Raw genomic sequence first — 17,462 nt, 5'->3', positions numbered from 1 at the left:
CACGCTTTTATCTCACTCAGATTGGCTTTTCTCTTTAATAAATGCTTCGATTTTGCAGTATTTCCTGATCAGTTAAAAGTGGCAAGATCCTACCCATTTATAAAAAAGGATCACAAACTGACCTTAAAAATTATCGGCCGATATCGCTACTTCCAGTCCTATCTAAAATTTTTGAGAAACTGATCAAATCACGCCTTTTAGACCATTTCATAGTCTATGATATCATCAGCCCTCAGCAATTTGGATTCCAAAAAAACATAGGGACCACTGACGCTATTGACTCTCTTGTAAATGATATTGTGAAAGAGCTTAACAAAGGAAAAAGAGTGGCGAGTCTTTTTATTGACCTAAGTTCCGCTTTTGATTTAGTCGATCATGCGATTCTTATGAAAAAGCTCGATTTCTATGGAATCAGAGGCAACGCATACCGGCTCCTGTTAAATTATCTTGAGAATAGAAGACAATTTGTAGAAATAAAGAACGTTCAGAACTATTACGAAAAATGTATTACTTCTAACGTAGTGGATGTTAAACGAGGTGTCCCTCAGGGGTCCATTCTCGGTCCTTTACTATTTCTCGTGTTTACTAACGACCTCATAAACCATATTAATAGTACAGTTAAAAATTGTAAGTTGACGGTTTATGCAGATGATACAAATGCAACTGTTTGTGCTGATAGTATTGACGAGCTAAATAAAATTACGAATGATGCTATCTTAACCTTTAGTGACTGGTTTTCCAAAAATAATTTACGTGTAAACCCTGATAAGACTAAATTAATATTATTTAAATATAACTCGAAAAAGACAGACAAACTTGAAGTATCAATGAATGGAGCTGTCATAGATGTAGTAGACCAGATAAAATGTCTCGGTGTACGCATTGACTCCCATCTAAATTGGAAACCTGAGCTGGAGGTTGTCGAGAGCTCTATTGCATCAGCATGCTATCTATGCCTTACGGTGTCTTAGGGAGGTCATGGGAATAGATCAGCTCAAGACAGTCTATTACGCTTTGATAGAATCTAAGCTAAGATATAGCATTAAACTCTGGGGAAACAGCTACCAGTACCTATAATATTAACAGGGCTCTTATAATACAAAAAAGAGCAGTTCGTACAATGGTTCGCATACCTCCATGGGCTTCATGTAGGCATTTTTTCAAAGACTTAGGAATTCTCACGGTACCCAGTTTGTATGTCTTGGTGCTGCTCACAAAGCTTCTTAAGAACGAGTCTTGTGAAGAGCAATATGAATGCTTACTGACGCGCACCAAAAATATGAAAGTTAAGTTTTGTCCTAGACTCGAGGTTGCGGCGCATTCCGCTAGTCATCAAGCCATAACCCTTTATAACAGATTGCCTACTGAACTGAAAATCATTACAGATCACTCGCTGTTTCATAGGGAATTGAAAAGATTTTTATTGAGAGGTTGCTTTTACACCGTAGATGAAATGTTTGATAATCTTTAAGATTTAGGAAAATTATAGCCTACCTAATATTAGATATTACCTACATATTATTAAGTTTTTGAATAATTTTATAGTTTTAAGGCATGTATGTATTTCAAACACAATACCTGTATTGTTTTATTGAATAAATATATGACTAGATATGATACAAAAATATTCTGTTAAGTTTTAGAGTAGAATGATCAACTTAGAACAAAGAAAAAAAAAACAGGAAATTTTTATTATTATATTTTAGGCAAGTTGTTTTTTTTTTCAAATTCTATACAATTTGCGGGGTTTTCTAGCTCAGTTGATTAATGTTGCCAGTTTTAAAATTTATATCTGTCCTGTGTATTATTTAGAATATAGCTGGTCAACCAAATCTTGTCAGTAAAAAAAGGCGCGAAATTCAAATTTTCTATGGGACGATATCCCTTCGCGCCTACATTTTTCAAATTTGCCGCCTTTTTCTACTGTCAAGATCTGGTTGACCAAGTTTACCATAAAAGGTAGGATCCTAGAGAAGTAGTATACGCGTGCCTCCGTGAGGGACAAAACATAGGCAATGCGACACTATGATTGGTCGAATTTATTTGTTGTCCACCATAATCCATACTAGAGTCTGTGCGGAAAGAGAAAAGTCGTGGAATGTATTGGGCCTCATACATTCCACCGTGATTCCACCACTCTTCTCTTTCCGCACAGACTCTATACTTGGTCAAGCAGATCTTCTCAGTAGAAAAAGGCGGCAAATTTGAAAAATGTAGGCATGAAGGGATATCGTCCCATAGAAAATTTGAATTTCGCGCCTTTTTTTACTGACAAGATTTGCTTGACCAGCTATAATTTATGGTGGGGAATAAAAAAAATGTGAGACGGTGACAAGGAAAAACAATATTTTTTTTAGCCTGGCAATACTAAGTTTGACTGGAGAAAAAGAAAAGTGTGAATACTTTACTCTTTGGTGAAAAGCCTACTGTAGCATCAGCGCAAAAATTAGCCGACGAAAAGTCGGAAGAAAGTCCGAGAATATCTCTGTTGATCATTAATATTAATTAGGTCTTATTTTTAGTCTTAACACGTAGTTGCAAATCTACAGAAATATCTAGCTTGTTTGTAAGTGTAACCCGTCGTAAAGATGGATAATGACATATTGGACTCTCTTAACGATTTGGGGTAAGTTTTAGCCCGTATGTTGTGTATTTTAGCACAATTTTATGTGTATTTGCTTGATATAATAATTTATAATTGACGCACAAGTTTTTGCACACACAAGTACCAGACTTCTCGAATATTTGTAGGTGTAAATCGTATAGGTTATAAAACATTGATCCATTTGTGCCGATTTTCTGTGTGTGTGATTGTGATCTATCTGTATCGCTGAAAATAGATCATAATATGAACAATATTAATACCTGCGCTTTTAATTTATACCTCAGTTGTTATAATTACAGTGGACTATCTCTGAATGAAGTTCATTTTGGGACCTATTGCACGATTTTTGTTGTTGTAATAATGATATGGTGTGTTAATACAGCACTCAAAAAATAACTAATAAATTACGGAAAACAGAAAAACAAAGTTGTAACTTTAATCGCCTAACACATATGGTAGGTCCAATATAGTTTCCAGTTGTACCAAACCATAACAAATTTGTGGACAATTGTTTTACCAATTTTGTGACACAGAAAAGATGAATAAGGGCTTTTTCTAAAATAAATATCGAAAACCCGATTCTTTCAAATCTCGACCTTCTTGGGCTCATTCTACTCAGAATCGACAGCACTCTCCATCCTACCATTAAAAAAAGATGTCCCAAAATGTCCATTCCAATACGTCACGTTTTTAGTATGAGAAAAATTGTCACTTGTATGTAACATGACGTAGTGGAATGTACAATTTTCATACAAAATTTTGGGACATCTTTTTTTAATGGTAGGATGGAGAGTGCTGTCGATTCTGAGTAGAATGAGCCCAAGAACGTCCAGATTTGAAAGAATCGGGTTTTCGATATTTATTTTAGAAAAAGCCCATAAGAACCTAAATCTGTAATCACTCTTTATTGCACACATCAAACAACACTGTTGCTAAAGTGCATTCTACTTAGAACAAATTTAAAAGTGGAAAAATTACTGTCTTAGGTGAGACTTGAACTCATGGCCTCTGGAGTTCAAGGCTCTTCTTCTTCTTGTTGTTAGGAGCTATAATATATATATATTTTTTTTTCGTTAGCCTGGTTTAGTGTCCCACTGCTGGGCAAAGGCCTCCCCTCCCTTCCTCCACTCAACCCTGTCGTTTGCATTTTCCCGCCAATCAAAAAGCTATAATATAAGGCTCCAAAACCTATGTATCACTGCAACCATCGCTGATCTATTGTGATCGCCACCTACTACAATTCTCGATCCAAACCTGCAACTTCAAACAGCTGCAGGATCTTTTTGATCTCGAGAGACTTTAACTCCTCCAGGCGCAATATGTGTCCGCCCAGGATTAAGTCACGAGTACGCATTAGGCAAGGGTACTCTGTGAGGATGTGCAAGGATGTCTCCTCTGCCTCCTGAGTTCAAGTCTCACCCAAGACAATAATTTTTCCACTTTTAAATTATTTTGTTCTAAGGCGTCGGTCGCAGACATTTTTGCTTGTTAAAAATTAAAGTGCATTCTATCTACATGTTACAAATGTTGTCCTCAAGGCCATTTCATTTCATTGGTTCATGCTATTACACAAAATATACATGTCACATATCCTGTTAGCGCATAACAGAAATCTTCAAATTAGAACTTTAATCCTAACAATTGCGTTCACTTTTCAGCTACACCGGCCCGCTCACCGACGAAGCTGCCTTTGCCAAAGCGCTCGAAGGAGGCCCAAAATCCCTGGAATACACGAAACTCATCCACATCCTCGCTGAAGAGCTGAAGAAGCTATGTAACCTTGAAGAGACGGTGAACATGATGAATGATCCGGATGAATCTAGTTCTTTCCTGCTGGAGCTTAGTTCCTTTTTGAAGGAGCTGGGGTGTCCTTATAAGAATCTAGTTACAGGTATGTTTAAATTGATATACAGGCCGATCCGTAAAGTTCCAGTTTAATGGTTTGACGTCACTTTAAACCAATAGATAGGTAAAGTGTCTTTCTATGGAACTTGCTATTTAAACAAACCGCCATCGCCATATTAAAATTGTCTCTGAATGTCAATTTACTAGTGACTTTTATTTACGTATGTAGTTAGCAAGTTCCATAGAATGACACTTCAGGATATATTTTTAGGGTTCCGTACCCAAAGGGTAAAAACGGGACCCTATTACTAAGACTCCGCTGTCCGTCCGTCCGTCCGTCTGTCACCAGGCTGTAGGCAGGTGAAATTTTCACAGATGATGTATTTTTGTTGCCGCTATAACAACAAATACTAAAAACAGAATAAAATAAAGATTTAAGTGGGGCTCCCATACAACAAACGTGATTTTTGACCGAAGTTAAGCAACGTCGGGCGGGGTCAGTACTTGGATGGGTGACCGTTTTTTTGCTTGTTTTGCTCTATTTTTTGTTGATGGTGCGGAACCGTCCGTGCGCGAGTCCGACTCGCACCTAGTTATGTCATTTTATCTTCTTTCTTTTAATAAACGAATTTTTTATTTATTTATTTTAGGGTTCCGTACCTCAAAAGGAAAAAACGGAACCCTTATAGGATCACTCGTGCGTCTGTCTGTCTGGCCGACCATTCCCCACCCCCTTTGTCTCCGAAACTACTGGGTCTAAAATTTTGAAAAAAATACACAAAGTAGTTCTTTACCTATAGATGACAGGAAAACCTATTAGAAATGTGCAGTCAAGCGTGAGTCGGACTTAATGGACGAAACCCTTGGAACGCGAGTCCGACCCGCACTTGGCCGGTTTTTTTAAATCGGTTTCCACTCACAACAGTTTCAGACACTATTGTCCGGTGTATGGAAATAGCTGTTAAATTTATTGAACATTGTCCAGGTCACATGTCCTCTCGCCTGGACACGAAGGAAGACAAAATCCTGTTACTCGACTACTTGATCTCAGAGCTGATGGCGGCTAGGATTGTAGGCGTTGATCGCCCTAAAGAGAAACCGGGGATGGAAATAGTCATGGTAAGTTGTCAGTTTATTTTTGCAAATACACAATACTTTGTTTTCTAGACTTTCAAATTTAACCTGTTGTCTGTGTTTGATAAGGATATATACCTAATTTTTAGGGTTCCGTGATGCTGTAACTCATGACAATTTTTTTATTTTTCATTTCACTCATGATATAGCTATGATAGCTATCATGTCAGTTGAAATTTTCATAGATTATGTATTTCTGTTGCCGCTATAACAACGAAATAAATACTAAAAATAAAATAAATATTTAAGTGGGGCTCCCATACAACGCACGTGATTTATTTGATTTTTAATTCACTTTGAAAGATAAGTTAAATACCCCACACGTATGGGTTTGATGAAAAAAATTTTTTTGAGTTTCAGTTCGAAGTATGGGGAACCCCAAAAATTTTTTTTTTTCTATTTTTGTGTGAAAATCTTAATGCGGTTCACAGAATACATCTACTTACCAAGTTTCAACAGTATAGTTCTTATAGTTTCGGAGAAAAGTGGCTGTGACATACGGACGGACAGACAGACGGACAGACGGACAGACAGACAGACAGACAGACATGACGAATCTATAAGGGTTCCGTTTTTTGCCATTTGGCTACGGAACCCTAAAAAAGTACATAGTCCAGTTAAGTTTTTTATTTTTTATAATTTTATTGCTCTTGAATAGTTTTGCTTTATGCAACCAAGCCAGTATAAACAATTATATAAAGGTGCCCAACAGTTTGTGTTAGTAATTTTTAATATGCTTTTTTCTTCAGCAAGAATCTCCCACCGCCAAGGACCTGAAGGAAATCCTGATAGCGCTGAAGTTCAACAAACCGCCACCCAACATTACTGTTGAGATGTTATTTTCCAAGTTGGAGTCGAAACTCAAGGACACGATACAGAAAGAAGGTACCTATTAAGCTTTTATAGAATTTATAGTGCTAATATTCTAGTATTTCTAGTCCACTTCTACTCTGGCCAGTTCACTCTGCCATTAGAATTGCCGGAGATTACATTAAGAGCCAACAGGAGCTAAGATTTAAATATTTTAGGTAAATATACCCGTCTCGCTAACGGAAGCGGCTCCTAAAACTAGTGTGATAAGGACAAGGCGAAAAATCCTGCGTAAAAATCTCAAAAATCGAGGTTTCGTACTCGACTGTTTCCTCCTCCAAAACTTAATCAATCGTAACCAAATTTCGAAATCTAAATGATAATGACATTATCTGTGTCGGACCGTTTTGCTTTTTTGACTAATTGATATCAGTTTTGAATAGCACGCCTCTCATTGCGGCATAGTCTTTTAGGCCATTTTGACCATTTTTGAAGGGCTCTAGCGCCTTAAAAAACAAAAATATCAAAAAAAGCAAAACGGTCCGACACAGATATTGACAATGTTAATCTGTGTTGAAAAAATCATTGCTCTAGCTTCAAAACCCACGGAGGAAACAGTCGAGTACGTTTGTATGGAGAAATGACCACTCCTGTTGGCTCTTAAAAACTTACAACATTCTTTTCACCCCCTGAGTTCAATTTCAATATAGATGTAGTGCAAAATTATTTTCCATCGTGTTTTCACGGAAACTTACGAACGTGTCCTCTATTTCAGTTAGTTTCGGTACAAAAAGAACCGAATTGACTGAACTTACATGACTTATAACAAATACGAACCTTTCCGAGAAAATACGATGGAAAACAATTATGCACTACATCTGTAAATCCTTTGAAATTATGTTTCAAATTTTAAAATCTACTCTTATTACAGTTCAGCCTGCATTGTCTATAAACATCTTAGGGCCACTTGCACCATTCCACTAACCCAGGGTTAATCGGTTAAACCTGTAGTTACCATGGCTTCCAGTACAATTTGACACTGGTTTAACCGGTTAACCCCGGGTCAGTGGAATGGTGCTAGTGGGCCTTAGTGATGTTTTATTGATTTCTGTAACTGCTTAGAACAGCCTCCTAGCCTAATCAGTGACCCTACGAAGCTTAGGTCCCAGGTTCGAATCCCAGTGCGGCATTTATTTGTGTGTTTATCACAAATATTTGTTTCTGAAATATTATGTTACACTCAGTTGAATTTTTAGTCCCTATTGGCGACATGTTTCGGTGGTCTAAATTATACTCTAAATATTGTAAAATATGTCTCACCATAGAGAAAAAAATACATAAGAGTGTTCACTCCATACATCAGTTTTAGTACCAAAAAGACTAGCATCTAGCATCGAGTAGCGGAACTATCAGTACTGCTACTTGACAATAGATGTAGCACCGACCGGAAAGTCTTATGCTGTTGAGATAAGACTTTCCGGTCGGTGCTACATCTATTGTCAAGTAGCAGTACTGATAGTTCCGCTACTCAATGTTAGATGTAGACACTGAAATTAATAGTCTGAACTGATGCTGACTGCTGAGTGCAGTGAGCACTCTTGTCTTACTATATTTCTCTATGGTCTCACGAAAGTTTAATTTGAGTTTAATGATTTATTTCTGAGTTTTGGATGTCAATACACAATCCTTATTGAGTTTACTGTAGAACTAGGTCATGGTTTTCTCTGCAGCTGACTGTACAAGTACATTTGTGTAAGATGGTTCATAATTCTTTTTTTCTGTCCACAGGGCAACAGTTGGTAGGCAAGCCATTATACAATAAAGCCATGACGGAGAAAGATTGGAAGGCCCTAGAGACAGCCTTCTCGGAGATGTATGATGAATACAGGCTGCGGAGAGAAACATTGATCACTAGGCTTGAGTGTACGGTGCAGAGTTTTGAGGTAACATGTTATTGGGTTAATCAACTTTTTAGGGTTCCGTACCCAAAGGGTAAAAACGGGACCCTATTAGTAAGACTCCGCTGTCCGTCCGTCCGTCTGTCACCAGGCTGTATCTCACGAACCGTGATAGCTAGACAGTTGAAATTTTCACAGATGATGTATTTCTGTTGCCGCTATAACAACAAATACTAAAAACAGAATAAAATAAAGATTTAAGTGGGGCTCCCATACAACAAACGTGATTTTTGAACGAAGTTAAGCAACGTCGGGCGGGGTCAGTACTTGGATGGGTGACCGTTTTTTTGCTTGTTTTGCTCTATTTTTTGTTGATGGTGCGGAACCCTCCGTGCGCGAGTCCGACTCGCACTTGGCCGGTTTTTTCTTGTCACACGTCGCTATGGTTACGGTCTCCTGAGTCACTCTTAAAATTCTACGTTTTTCGTATTTAAATGAACCAAACTTGCATTTTATGGTAGTTATGAGACCTTTCCATAATGGGACATCTACTGAGCATGTTAGTAGAACATGGTACAGCAGTTCTTCTAACAATCTATGCTACTATTGTCTCCTCGCTGATGGGACAGAATAACAACAAGAAATAGTTGATTGACCCTATTACAAATATAGTTTACTAGCGACCCGCCCCGGCTTCGCACGGGTTAACAAATTATACATAAACCTTCCTCTTGAATCACTCTATCTATGAAAAAAAACCGCATAAAAATCCGTTGCGTAGTTTGGAAAAAGAACTCATTTTATCTCAAGCAGTTTTAGAGGCCGAGTGAGGCGAGGACTAATAAAAGTAGAGGATAAAATGGCTAGTTATGCTCCACTTTTCACTTCGATTGCGAGTAAAATAGACAGAAATGAGCTAGTAGGCATGTGAAAAACGAGGCAAATTAGGGTTACGAGTGAGGCGAGGACTGATAAAAGTCGAGGATAAAATGTCTATTTATGTTGCACTTTTTACTTTGATTGTGAGGAAAATAGTCAAAAATCAGCTAAAAGGCAGTGCCAGGCATGGGCTAATGGATACAATGAAACCTTAATTAAAATAAAACCGAAATATTACTTTTCTAATCCGCGCGCGCTTTTCGCATAAAGCAGGCAGGCAGTTGAAATAACTGATAATGCCTGTATCCAGAGTCATCAACAGAGTTTTCCGTGTTGAGTAGAATTTGCGTTGTGCTTATCTAATTTGTTTATGTAATTTTGGGATTTCCGCAAAGTAACGCCTATTCATTACAATGACACCTTTTTTCCAGTGGTCGGACCGCCTCAAAACTAAGAAAGACGTCATCCAATCCGCGTACCGGCCGAAACGTGACCAACTGAGAATCAAACCCGACGTCAAACTGTCAGACTTCCTAGCAGCCAGGACGTCGTTGTTGCAAGTTGAGAAAACGTCAAGCGCGAGCGTCAGGAAAAACACGCAGAGCGATGTCAACAAAGTTATTATTGGACAGGTATGTTGAAGAAATATTTTTTATAATACATGTGCTATTTCCCGAAATAGTTCGGGAAATAGCACTTTCCGTGCGTATGTCGAAAGTTTAAAGTGCCATATGGACTGTAAAACGTACGATACACGTGCGAATAAGTGCGATACAAGGGCGGAAAAGAGGAAATTCGAAACGAGTTGCGATAAATTAAAACACGACCGAAGGGAGTGTTTTAAATCGACACGAGTTGCGAATTACCTATTCGCACGTGTATCGAACAACGTTTTACAGTACATATGGCACTTTAAAATTTCGACATACGCACGAAAAGTGCTATTTTACGCACTAGCGCGGAAAAGTAGCCCCATATGTACTATTAAAATAATTTTCATCGTTCCATCCAGTCATCCATTAAGCTTTCCAACTATCCATCACAACTCCATCCATCATTCCACACACTCAGCAGCAGAATTTGCTAAGCGGGCGAGGTGTTCAAAATTACCTTGACACGCTCTTATTCTCTTAAGGGGACCCCCCACGTTTTCTAATGTTTTTTATTGCTTATCATATTAACCGCAACGTCTCTAAGCAATATAGTATCCCATATTTACTTCAAAGTGCATAGTCGCGTCAAGATCATTTTGAACACTTGGCCCGCTTAGCAATTTCTGCTGCTGACTGTACATCCTTTCATCATGCCACTGTTATTCCCGTTACTGTTAGTACCTCTTGCACCATTCCACTAACCTGGGTTCAGCTGGTTAAACCTGGAGTTACCATTGTTTCCAGTACAATTTGACACTAGGTTAACGGTTTACGGTGAAAAATATCATTTGATATTTACCACTAGCTTTTCGGTGAAGGAAAACATCTGCGAAGAAATTCAAAGGTGTATGTGAAGTCCCCAATCCGCATTGGGCTAGCGTGGGGACTATAGCCCAAGCCCTCTCGCGCATGAGAGGAGGCCTGTGCCCAGCAGTGGGACGTATATAGGCTCACATTATTATTTAATATCTGGGAGACCGAGCTTTGCTCGGAAAACATATAAAGTCTCAAAAAATTGCGTTTTCCCAGAGATAAGACCTAGCTAGATCGATTTTTCGCCCCCGAAAACCCCCATATACCAAATTTCATCGAAATCGTTAGAGCCGTTTCCGAGATCCCCGAAATATATTATATATATATTTTATTATCCCATTTATTTTAATAACTATATTTTCTTTTCCTTTCGTAAGTATTTGACATGTTTTCTGAAAGAGCTACGTATTTGTATGATTCCACATGGAATCATACAAATACGTAGCTTTTTCAATATATACATGTGTATATATTTTTAAATCTAATTTCTATTACACCTTATGTGTATAATTGCATGAATTCTATAGTAATTTAAATTGTGTTTCTTTTTCCTTATTTTCTCGTAATGCATGTTAATTATAAGATTTAATTTTTTTTTGAAAAGATGTGTCCCGCCGAGTTTGTTGCCGGTCCCATATTGGGATACCCTCCTCCAATTGAGGGGGGATTTAAATCTTCTCGGGGCAGAGGTGTAGGGTTGGAGCCGGTCTACCTAGCTTTATTTGACGTTCATAAGCGCATTGTAATTATGCCTACTTGAATAAACTATCTTTTATCTTTTAATAAACATATAAATAAATAAATAAATAAGCAAGAATTGCTCGTTTAAAGGTATTAGATTTATTAGCCCCACTTGCACCATCCCACTAACCCGTTGTTAAGCGGTTAAACCGTTAACCCAGTGTTAAATTGTATTGGTGACCATGGTCACTCCAGGTTTAACTGGTTAACCCCGGGTTAGTAAATGGTGCAAGTGGCCCTTAACGGTCTAATCGCTTAACCCCGGGTTAGTGGGAAGGTGCAAGTGGCCCTTAAGGGATGTTAGTTATTATAATAATGGTCGCAGGTCCCGGACCGCGGCGGGCGCCCTAACGAGGCTCAGCCCCCGCCGCCCGAGATGCCGTCGTGGCAGCAGCGCTCCGCCGGACCGCAGGTAAACAGACACACTGTTATAATATGTTATAGTTTGTAGCTTTCTAATAGACCCCGAAGGCTAATCCTATTGTCTATTGTTAAGAAAAACCGCTCGTGCCACGTGCCACAACCACCTGCATAAAAAATCGGTACTTCGGTTACTGAGTGCCGGCGAGTCGAACGCTACAGAACCAGTCTAAAATGTGTCATCGAGATGCGTAACAAAGGCGCGTTATCGGAGAGCGCACCTACACTGGTTTGTTGAGCGTCGGACTAGCCCGCGCTCAGGTGCCTAATAGAATAATCAGGACCCTTTTTTGCAGGTAAGTAGCACGTGCGGTTTTACTGAACAATAGACAATAGGATTAGCCTTCGGGGTCTATTAGAAAGCTACAAACTATAAACGTTCATTCACTCTAAACAGTGTTTTGATAGGTACATCACGTGTGGCCTGACGTTTCGAACCAGGGATGTTGCAAACATCCGCATCCGCAACCACGGAACTTCCGCATTATTTTCGACATCCGCATCCGCTTAAAATCGATGCGGAGCTTATGCGGATGCGGATGTCGAACAAGTTGGTACAGGAACGTCTTAGCGGCGGCGTAAGTGCTGGGTAATTTCGTCATTACCTATAACGAAATCGTCTAGATCCAGAAAAGTCGGCCAAGTTACTGTTTATTAAATATAACACACCTATATTCTTGCTCAAATACTAAACGTTTCGTTTTTTTTAAATAAAAAAATACTAAAAATTTAATATTTGACGTTTTCTAAGTACCTAATCTTGACATCCGCATCCGCATCCGCGGATGTGAGCCTTTAAATATCCGCATTCGCATCCGCGTCCGCGGATGTCAAAAAATCTGCATCCGCAACATGCCTGTTTCGAACGTGACGTTACGTTCGTGGTCACAGGCAGACACTGGCGAGAAATAGTATCAATATTATAAACTGAAATAGATATCATAATAGAATAATAGATAGAAGGTAGTGACCTTCGATCAACACGGGCTTCCGACACGTCGGAAGGGATAGGCCCAAGCGATATCTTGACATTCAAATCATTCTGCCATTTTTCGCGGGGGGGAACGTGCACACAGTCGCACTTATCACACACTTACATACAAAATCCAATCTGTAATGAAGACACAAGTACATAGAAAATGACACACGTCAAAGACAAATCTTGCAAACCTCGATCTCTTTTTGTGTACGGACGAGTCACAAGTGTGTCAACACGCACACTAACACATTTACATCGAAGAATTTTATTGTTTTCTGAGAGATGAGAAGTCGGATTTGTCGCTCGACCGATCCGCAATTTGTACTGGGCGAGCAAAATCGATAAATCCAGCTATTACATGAGACTAAAATATAATAATTGTGTTTAAATGTAATTAAACGTTAGACATGTAAAAAAAATATTACATGTGAAATGTAACACCTTCTTTTTGTAAATTTGATGTCCCCGACCTCTTTTTACAACAAAAAACCGAGCAATTAGGCATTTTTCTGCTGCTGTGTTCACTCGCGCGTCTGGACTCGGTCTAGTTAAAAATCCGAGCGCAACTAGTTTTATTACCCGCGCTAGATCAGTTGATCTTGTACCTAGGCAGAGGGGAAATAGTGCGAATGCCGCATCCCTTCCGTGTTGATCGAAGACTTTGACCAATAAACGATTTTTTCATTTTCATTTCATTTTCATTTGTTAATCAGGGAGGCGGCGGTCGTGGCGGAGGCGGCATGGGTGGTGGCGGGGGCGGGGGCGGGGGCGGACGCGGGGGCGGGCGAGGGGGCGGGGGCCGAGTGCAGGGCGGGTACAATCAGGGGCAGGGCGACCAACGGTAAGAATAAAAAAACCGGCCAAGTGCGAGTCGGACTCGCGCACGGAGGGTTCCGCACCATCAACAAAAAATAGAGCAAAACAAGCAAAAAAACGGTCACCCATCCAAGTACTGACCCCGCCCGACGTTGCTTAACTTCGGTCAAAAATCACGTTTGTTGTATGGGAGCCCCACTTAAATCTTTATTTTATTCTGTTTTTAGTATTTGTTGTTATAGCGGCAACAGAAATACATCATCTGTGAAAATTTCAACTGTCTAGCTATCACGGTTCGTGAGATACAGCCTGGTGACAGACGGACGGACGGACGGACGGACGGACGGACAGCGGAGTCTTAGTAATAGGGTCCCGTTTTTACCCTTTGGGTACGGAACCCTAAAAATTGATTTATATTGTTTGTTATTGTTTATTTTATTCCCATAATAGGGATGATGACACACGTTGAATTTTATAACAAAATCTAGTAAAATAGATAGCAAACGAGCAATTTATCACAATAATGTGAAATGTGAATATTAAAATAAAATATTGAAAAATTACAAAAATACAGGACCCGAAAATTTCAAAATTTAAGTTTTTTTTTTAACTTTCAAAAACGATAAAAGTAAGAGTACCATTCGATTCCTTACATTTCATCCAAAAAAATATTGTATTATACATAAACGCAATATTTCATAGTAGATATTTTTAAGCTTCGTAATTTCTGCTTAAATCACAGAGCACCAACCGCATATGTGCCTCAGGCTTACAGCTAGAGTCGCCTTTGTGGATCTGTTTGAGGTTGTCCCCAAATATTTATTCTGTCATTATATTTCAGACCTCAAACCGGCCCGGCAGCCTTCAGCCAGAACCAGAGCCGCAACTACCAAACCTACGAGGTCCCGCCCGGCGGGTACAACAACAACCAAAATTACCAGGGCAACCAGTACCAGGTACATAAGAATACTAGAATAGAGTCTGAAATTAGTACACTACGAACCAAAATTACCAGGGCAACCAGTACCAGGTAAATAAGAATAGAGTCTGAAATGAGTACACTACGATACATGTGCGAAAAGTAGGAAATTCGCACATGTATCGTACAGTCACCTGCAATAATGTGTTACACAACGATGGCCGCAAAAATATCTGACACGATCTTATTTGTAGAGCCATAAGAGCGTGTCACATATTTTTGCGGCCTTCGAAGAGTAACATATTATTGCAGACTGTACAACGCTTTACAGTACATATGGCCCTTTAAATTTTCGACGTAATCTAACTGTACCTACGTTTAAACTAATTCTTACATGATTTAAAGGTATCCTTATGGTCTGCAGAATAAAGTTTATTTTTGTTTGCGTGGCAACCAGGGTTACCAGGGCGGCAACCACCAAGGCGGCTACGACAACCAAGGCAGGGGATATGACAACCAGAGGGGTTATGATAACCGAGGCGGCGGTTATCAGAACCAGGCCGGTTACCAGAACCAAGGTACGGTGTATAAACTGCATTTGGGTTAATCAACTTTTTCTTGTCACACTTTGCTATGGTTACGGTCTCCTGAGTCACTCTTAAAATTCTACGTTTTTCGTATTTAAATGAACCAAACTTGCATTTTATGGTAGTTATGAGACCTTTCCATAATGGGACATCTACTGAGCATGTTAGTAGAACATGGTACAGCAGTTCTTCTAACAATCTATGCTACTATTGTCTCCTCGCTGATGGGACAGAATAACAACAAGAAATAGTTGATTGACCCATTTACATACATCTTAGAATTACCACGAAATGCGGAGGTGGTGGAATAAATAAAAAATAGTTATTACAGTACATATGGGGCTACTTTTCCGCACTAGTGCGTAAAATAGCACTTTTCGTGCGTATGTCGAAACTTTAAAGTGCCATATCTACTGTAAAACGTTGTTCGATACACGTGCGAATAGGTAATTCGCAACTCGTGTCGATTTAAAACACTCCCTTCGGTCGTGTTTTAATGTTAATTGTGAGTATAGCTGAAATATTGTGTTTTTCGGAACCAGTACAAGTGTACCGACGATAATAAAAGGGATTTCAAAATTTGTCATCAGGCCAATTCGTGAGTGACACCGCTGAACTAGTACCCTTTTTAGTACCCGTTAAGGGGCCCATTGATTACCAGTCCGCCGCACGATATCGGCCTGTCAGTTGTTCGGAACTGTCAACTTTTTAACATTTATTAGGTCGACCCATAGATTTATAAGGCACAGATGGAGTGTTCGTACATACCATGTGAAGCCATTTCAAGTGCGACGTCACGTCGCACTCGTGTCACCGTATTCGAACCGCCTGGCAGTTCTCAAGGTCAAATTGGTTTGGGTACACCTCCCGTTTAAAAATCAAAAACACAGGAAAAATGGTTGTTTGTGCTGTGAATGGGTGTCTCAACGCATCATATTATAAAAACAAACAGACTGACATTACATTTCACGCGTAAGTATCGAGTTTAATGTGATATTTTTACGTAATCGTAAATACAAAAATCCTAAGTTTTTTCAGCCGCCATTTCTTATAAATGTTGCCAGTGTAGTGATTTTTTTTTTCCTCAAAATGAGACATGACGTTTACATTCTAAAATAAATACGCTTAATTGAAGTTCCTTGCTTAATTGCATAAAAATATATATTTTTAAGTATTTCATTATTTTATTTCAATTTATGTATTATTTTATGCACATTTTAAATAAAACTAGTCAAAATGTATCCGTTTTTTATTAAAAACTTATTTCACAAAGTACAGAAATGTAAAATATTCTTAAAAGGAACATAAAAAGCTTATGCTACAAAATCAAATCTACACACATACAAATTATTAATAACCAAGTGTTAAGGATGTGGTTAAAATACCCCACTTTGAGAGAAATATCTATATACTGGCAACACGTTTTTGTATATATGTGTGTGTTACTGAGCGTAAAACACGAGCCTCGCACGCACACATCGATCGAGTTTCGGCTTCACTTTTGACAGGTCAGCCGTATGGGGACTATCTGTCTATGCGTTATTCGTTTAAGGGTCGAACTGTATGTAACTATGTAATGGAATCTTGCAAGTTAAATTTGATCCACTTCCCGGTTTCCGATTGAGCTGAAATTTTGCATACACATGTAAGTCGGGTGACAATGCAATATTATGGTACCATCGAGCTGATCTGATGATGGAGACAGGAGGTGGCCATAGGATGTCTGTGATGAAACAACGCAACCTAATTGTGTTAGGGGTTTTTAGAATTGTCTCGATGAGTGTTAGTTGTCTGTCGTAAGAAAAGTACAGTCAGCGATAAAAGCTTGTACCAAAAATGAAATTTTTGCCGAAAACTTATTTATTGTTTTAACTGACAGGCCGATATCGTCCGGCGGACTGGTAATCAGTGGGCCCCTTAAGGTCCGTCCTGAGATATACGTCAATGGTTACATATAGTTTATGTTTTCATATACATTACTTATAGTTTATGTTTTAAAATAAGAGAACAATCGAATCCCTATCTTGTAACAATATAATAAAGATGTAATAGTAGTGTATAATTAATTCTATATGACTACCTAGACTCCTTAACTCAAAAAATCTTTTTAATTTAAGATTAGTAGTTAAGTTTTGTAAATATGCATGCTTATTTTATGAAATAAACAGATTAAATTTTAATTTTTTTTTTATATAGGTGGCGGTGGCTACAAAACCTACCAGACCCAATCATACCAGAACCAGGGGTACCAGAGCCAGGGGTACCAGGGGCGGGGGTACCAGAACGAGCACGACGACCGCATCGAGCGGAGGGGGGGAGGGGGCGGGGCGGGCAGGGGCTACGGGGGGAGGGGGCGGCGTTAG

General features: G+C 39.1%; 1 protein-coding gene across 1 annotated transcript; it reads left to right on the top strand.

Annotated features, from left to right (window-relative positions):
* The first annotated feature begins 2,486 nt into the window (after positions 1-2,486).
* Positions 2,487-17,462, top strand: LOC134658623 (protein FAM98A-like). The gene is made up of 11 exons (XM_063514276.1): positions 2,487-2,626; positions 4,264-4,496; positions 5,436-5,569; positions 6,334-6,469; positions 8,183-8,337; positions 9,603-9,803; positions 11,704-11,790; positions 13,491-13,618; positions 14,435-14,549; positions 14,937-15,090; positions 17,296-17,462. The coding sequence occupies exons 1-11, from the start codon at positions 2,589-2,591 to the stop codon at positions 17,460-17,462; spliced, it is 1,548 nt and encodes a 515-aa protein (XP_063370346.1). The 5' UTR covers positions 2,487-2,588.

The sequence above is a fragment of the Cydia amplana genome, chromosome 23, assembly GCF_948474715.1.
Source record: "Cydia amplana chromosome 23, ilCydAmpl1.1, whole genome shotgun sequence".
In the NCBI taxonomy this organism is placed as follows: Eukaryota; Metazoa; Arthropoda; class Insecta; order Lepidoptera; family Tortricidae; genus Cydia; species Cydia amplana.
Note: the sequence above shows the minus strand (reverse complement) of the source record. Positions and strands in the feature narration are given on the sequence as shown.

Excerpts from the sequence above, each read along its gene's own strand:
- LOC134658623 (XM_063514276.1), top strand. The coding sequence starts at position 2,589 with ATGGATAATGACATATTGGACTCTCTTAACGATTTGGG. Across the intron at positions 6,470-8,182 it reads GGACACGATACAGAAAGAAG|GGCAACAGTTGGTAGGCAAG; the intron begins GTACCTATTAAG and ends TTCTGTCCACAG. Across the intron at positions 8,338-9,602 it reads GTACGGTGCAGAGTTTTGAG|TGGTCGGACCGCCTCAAAAC; the intron begins GTAACATGTTAT and ends CCTTTTTTCCAG.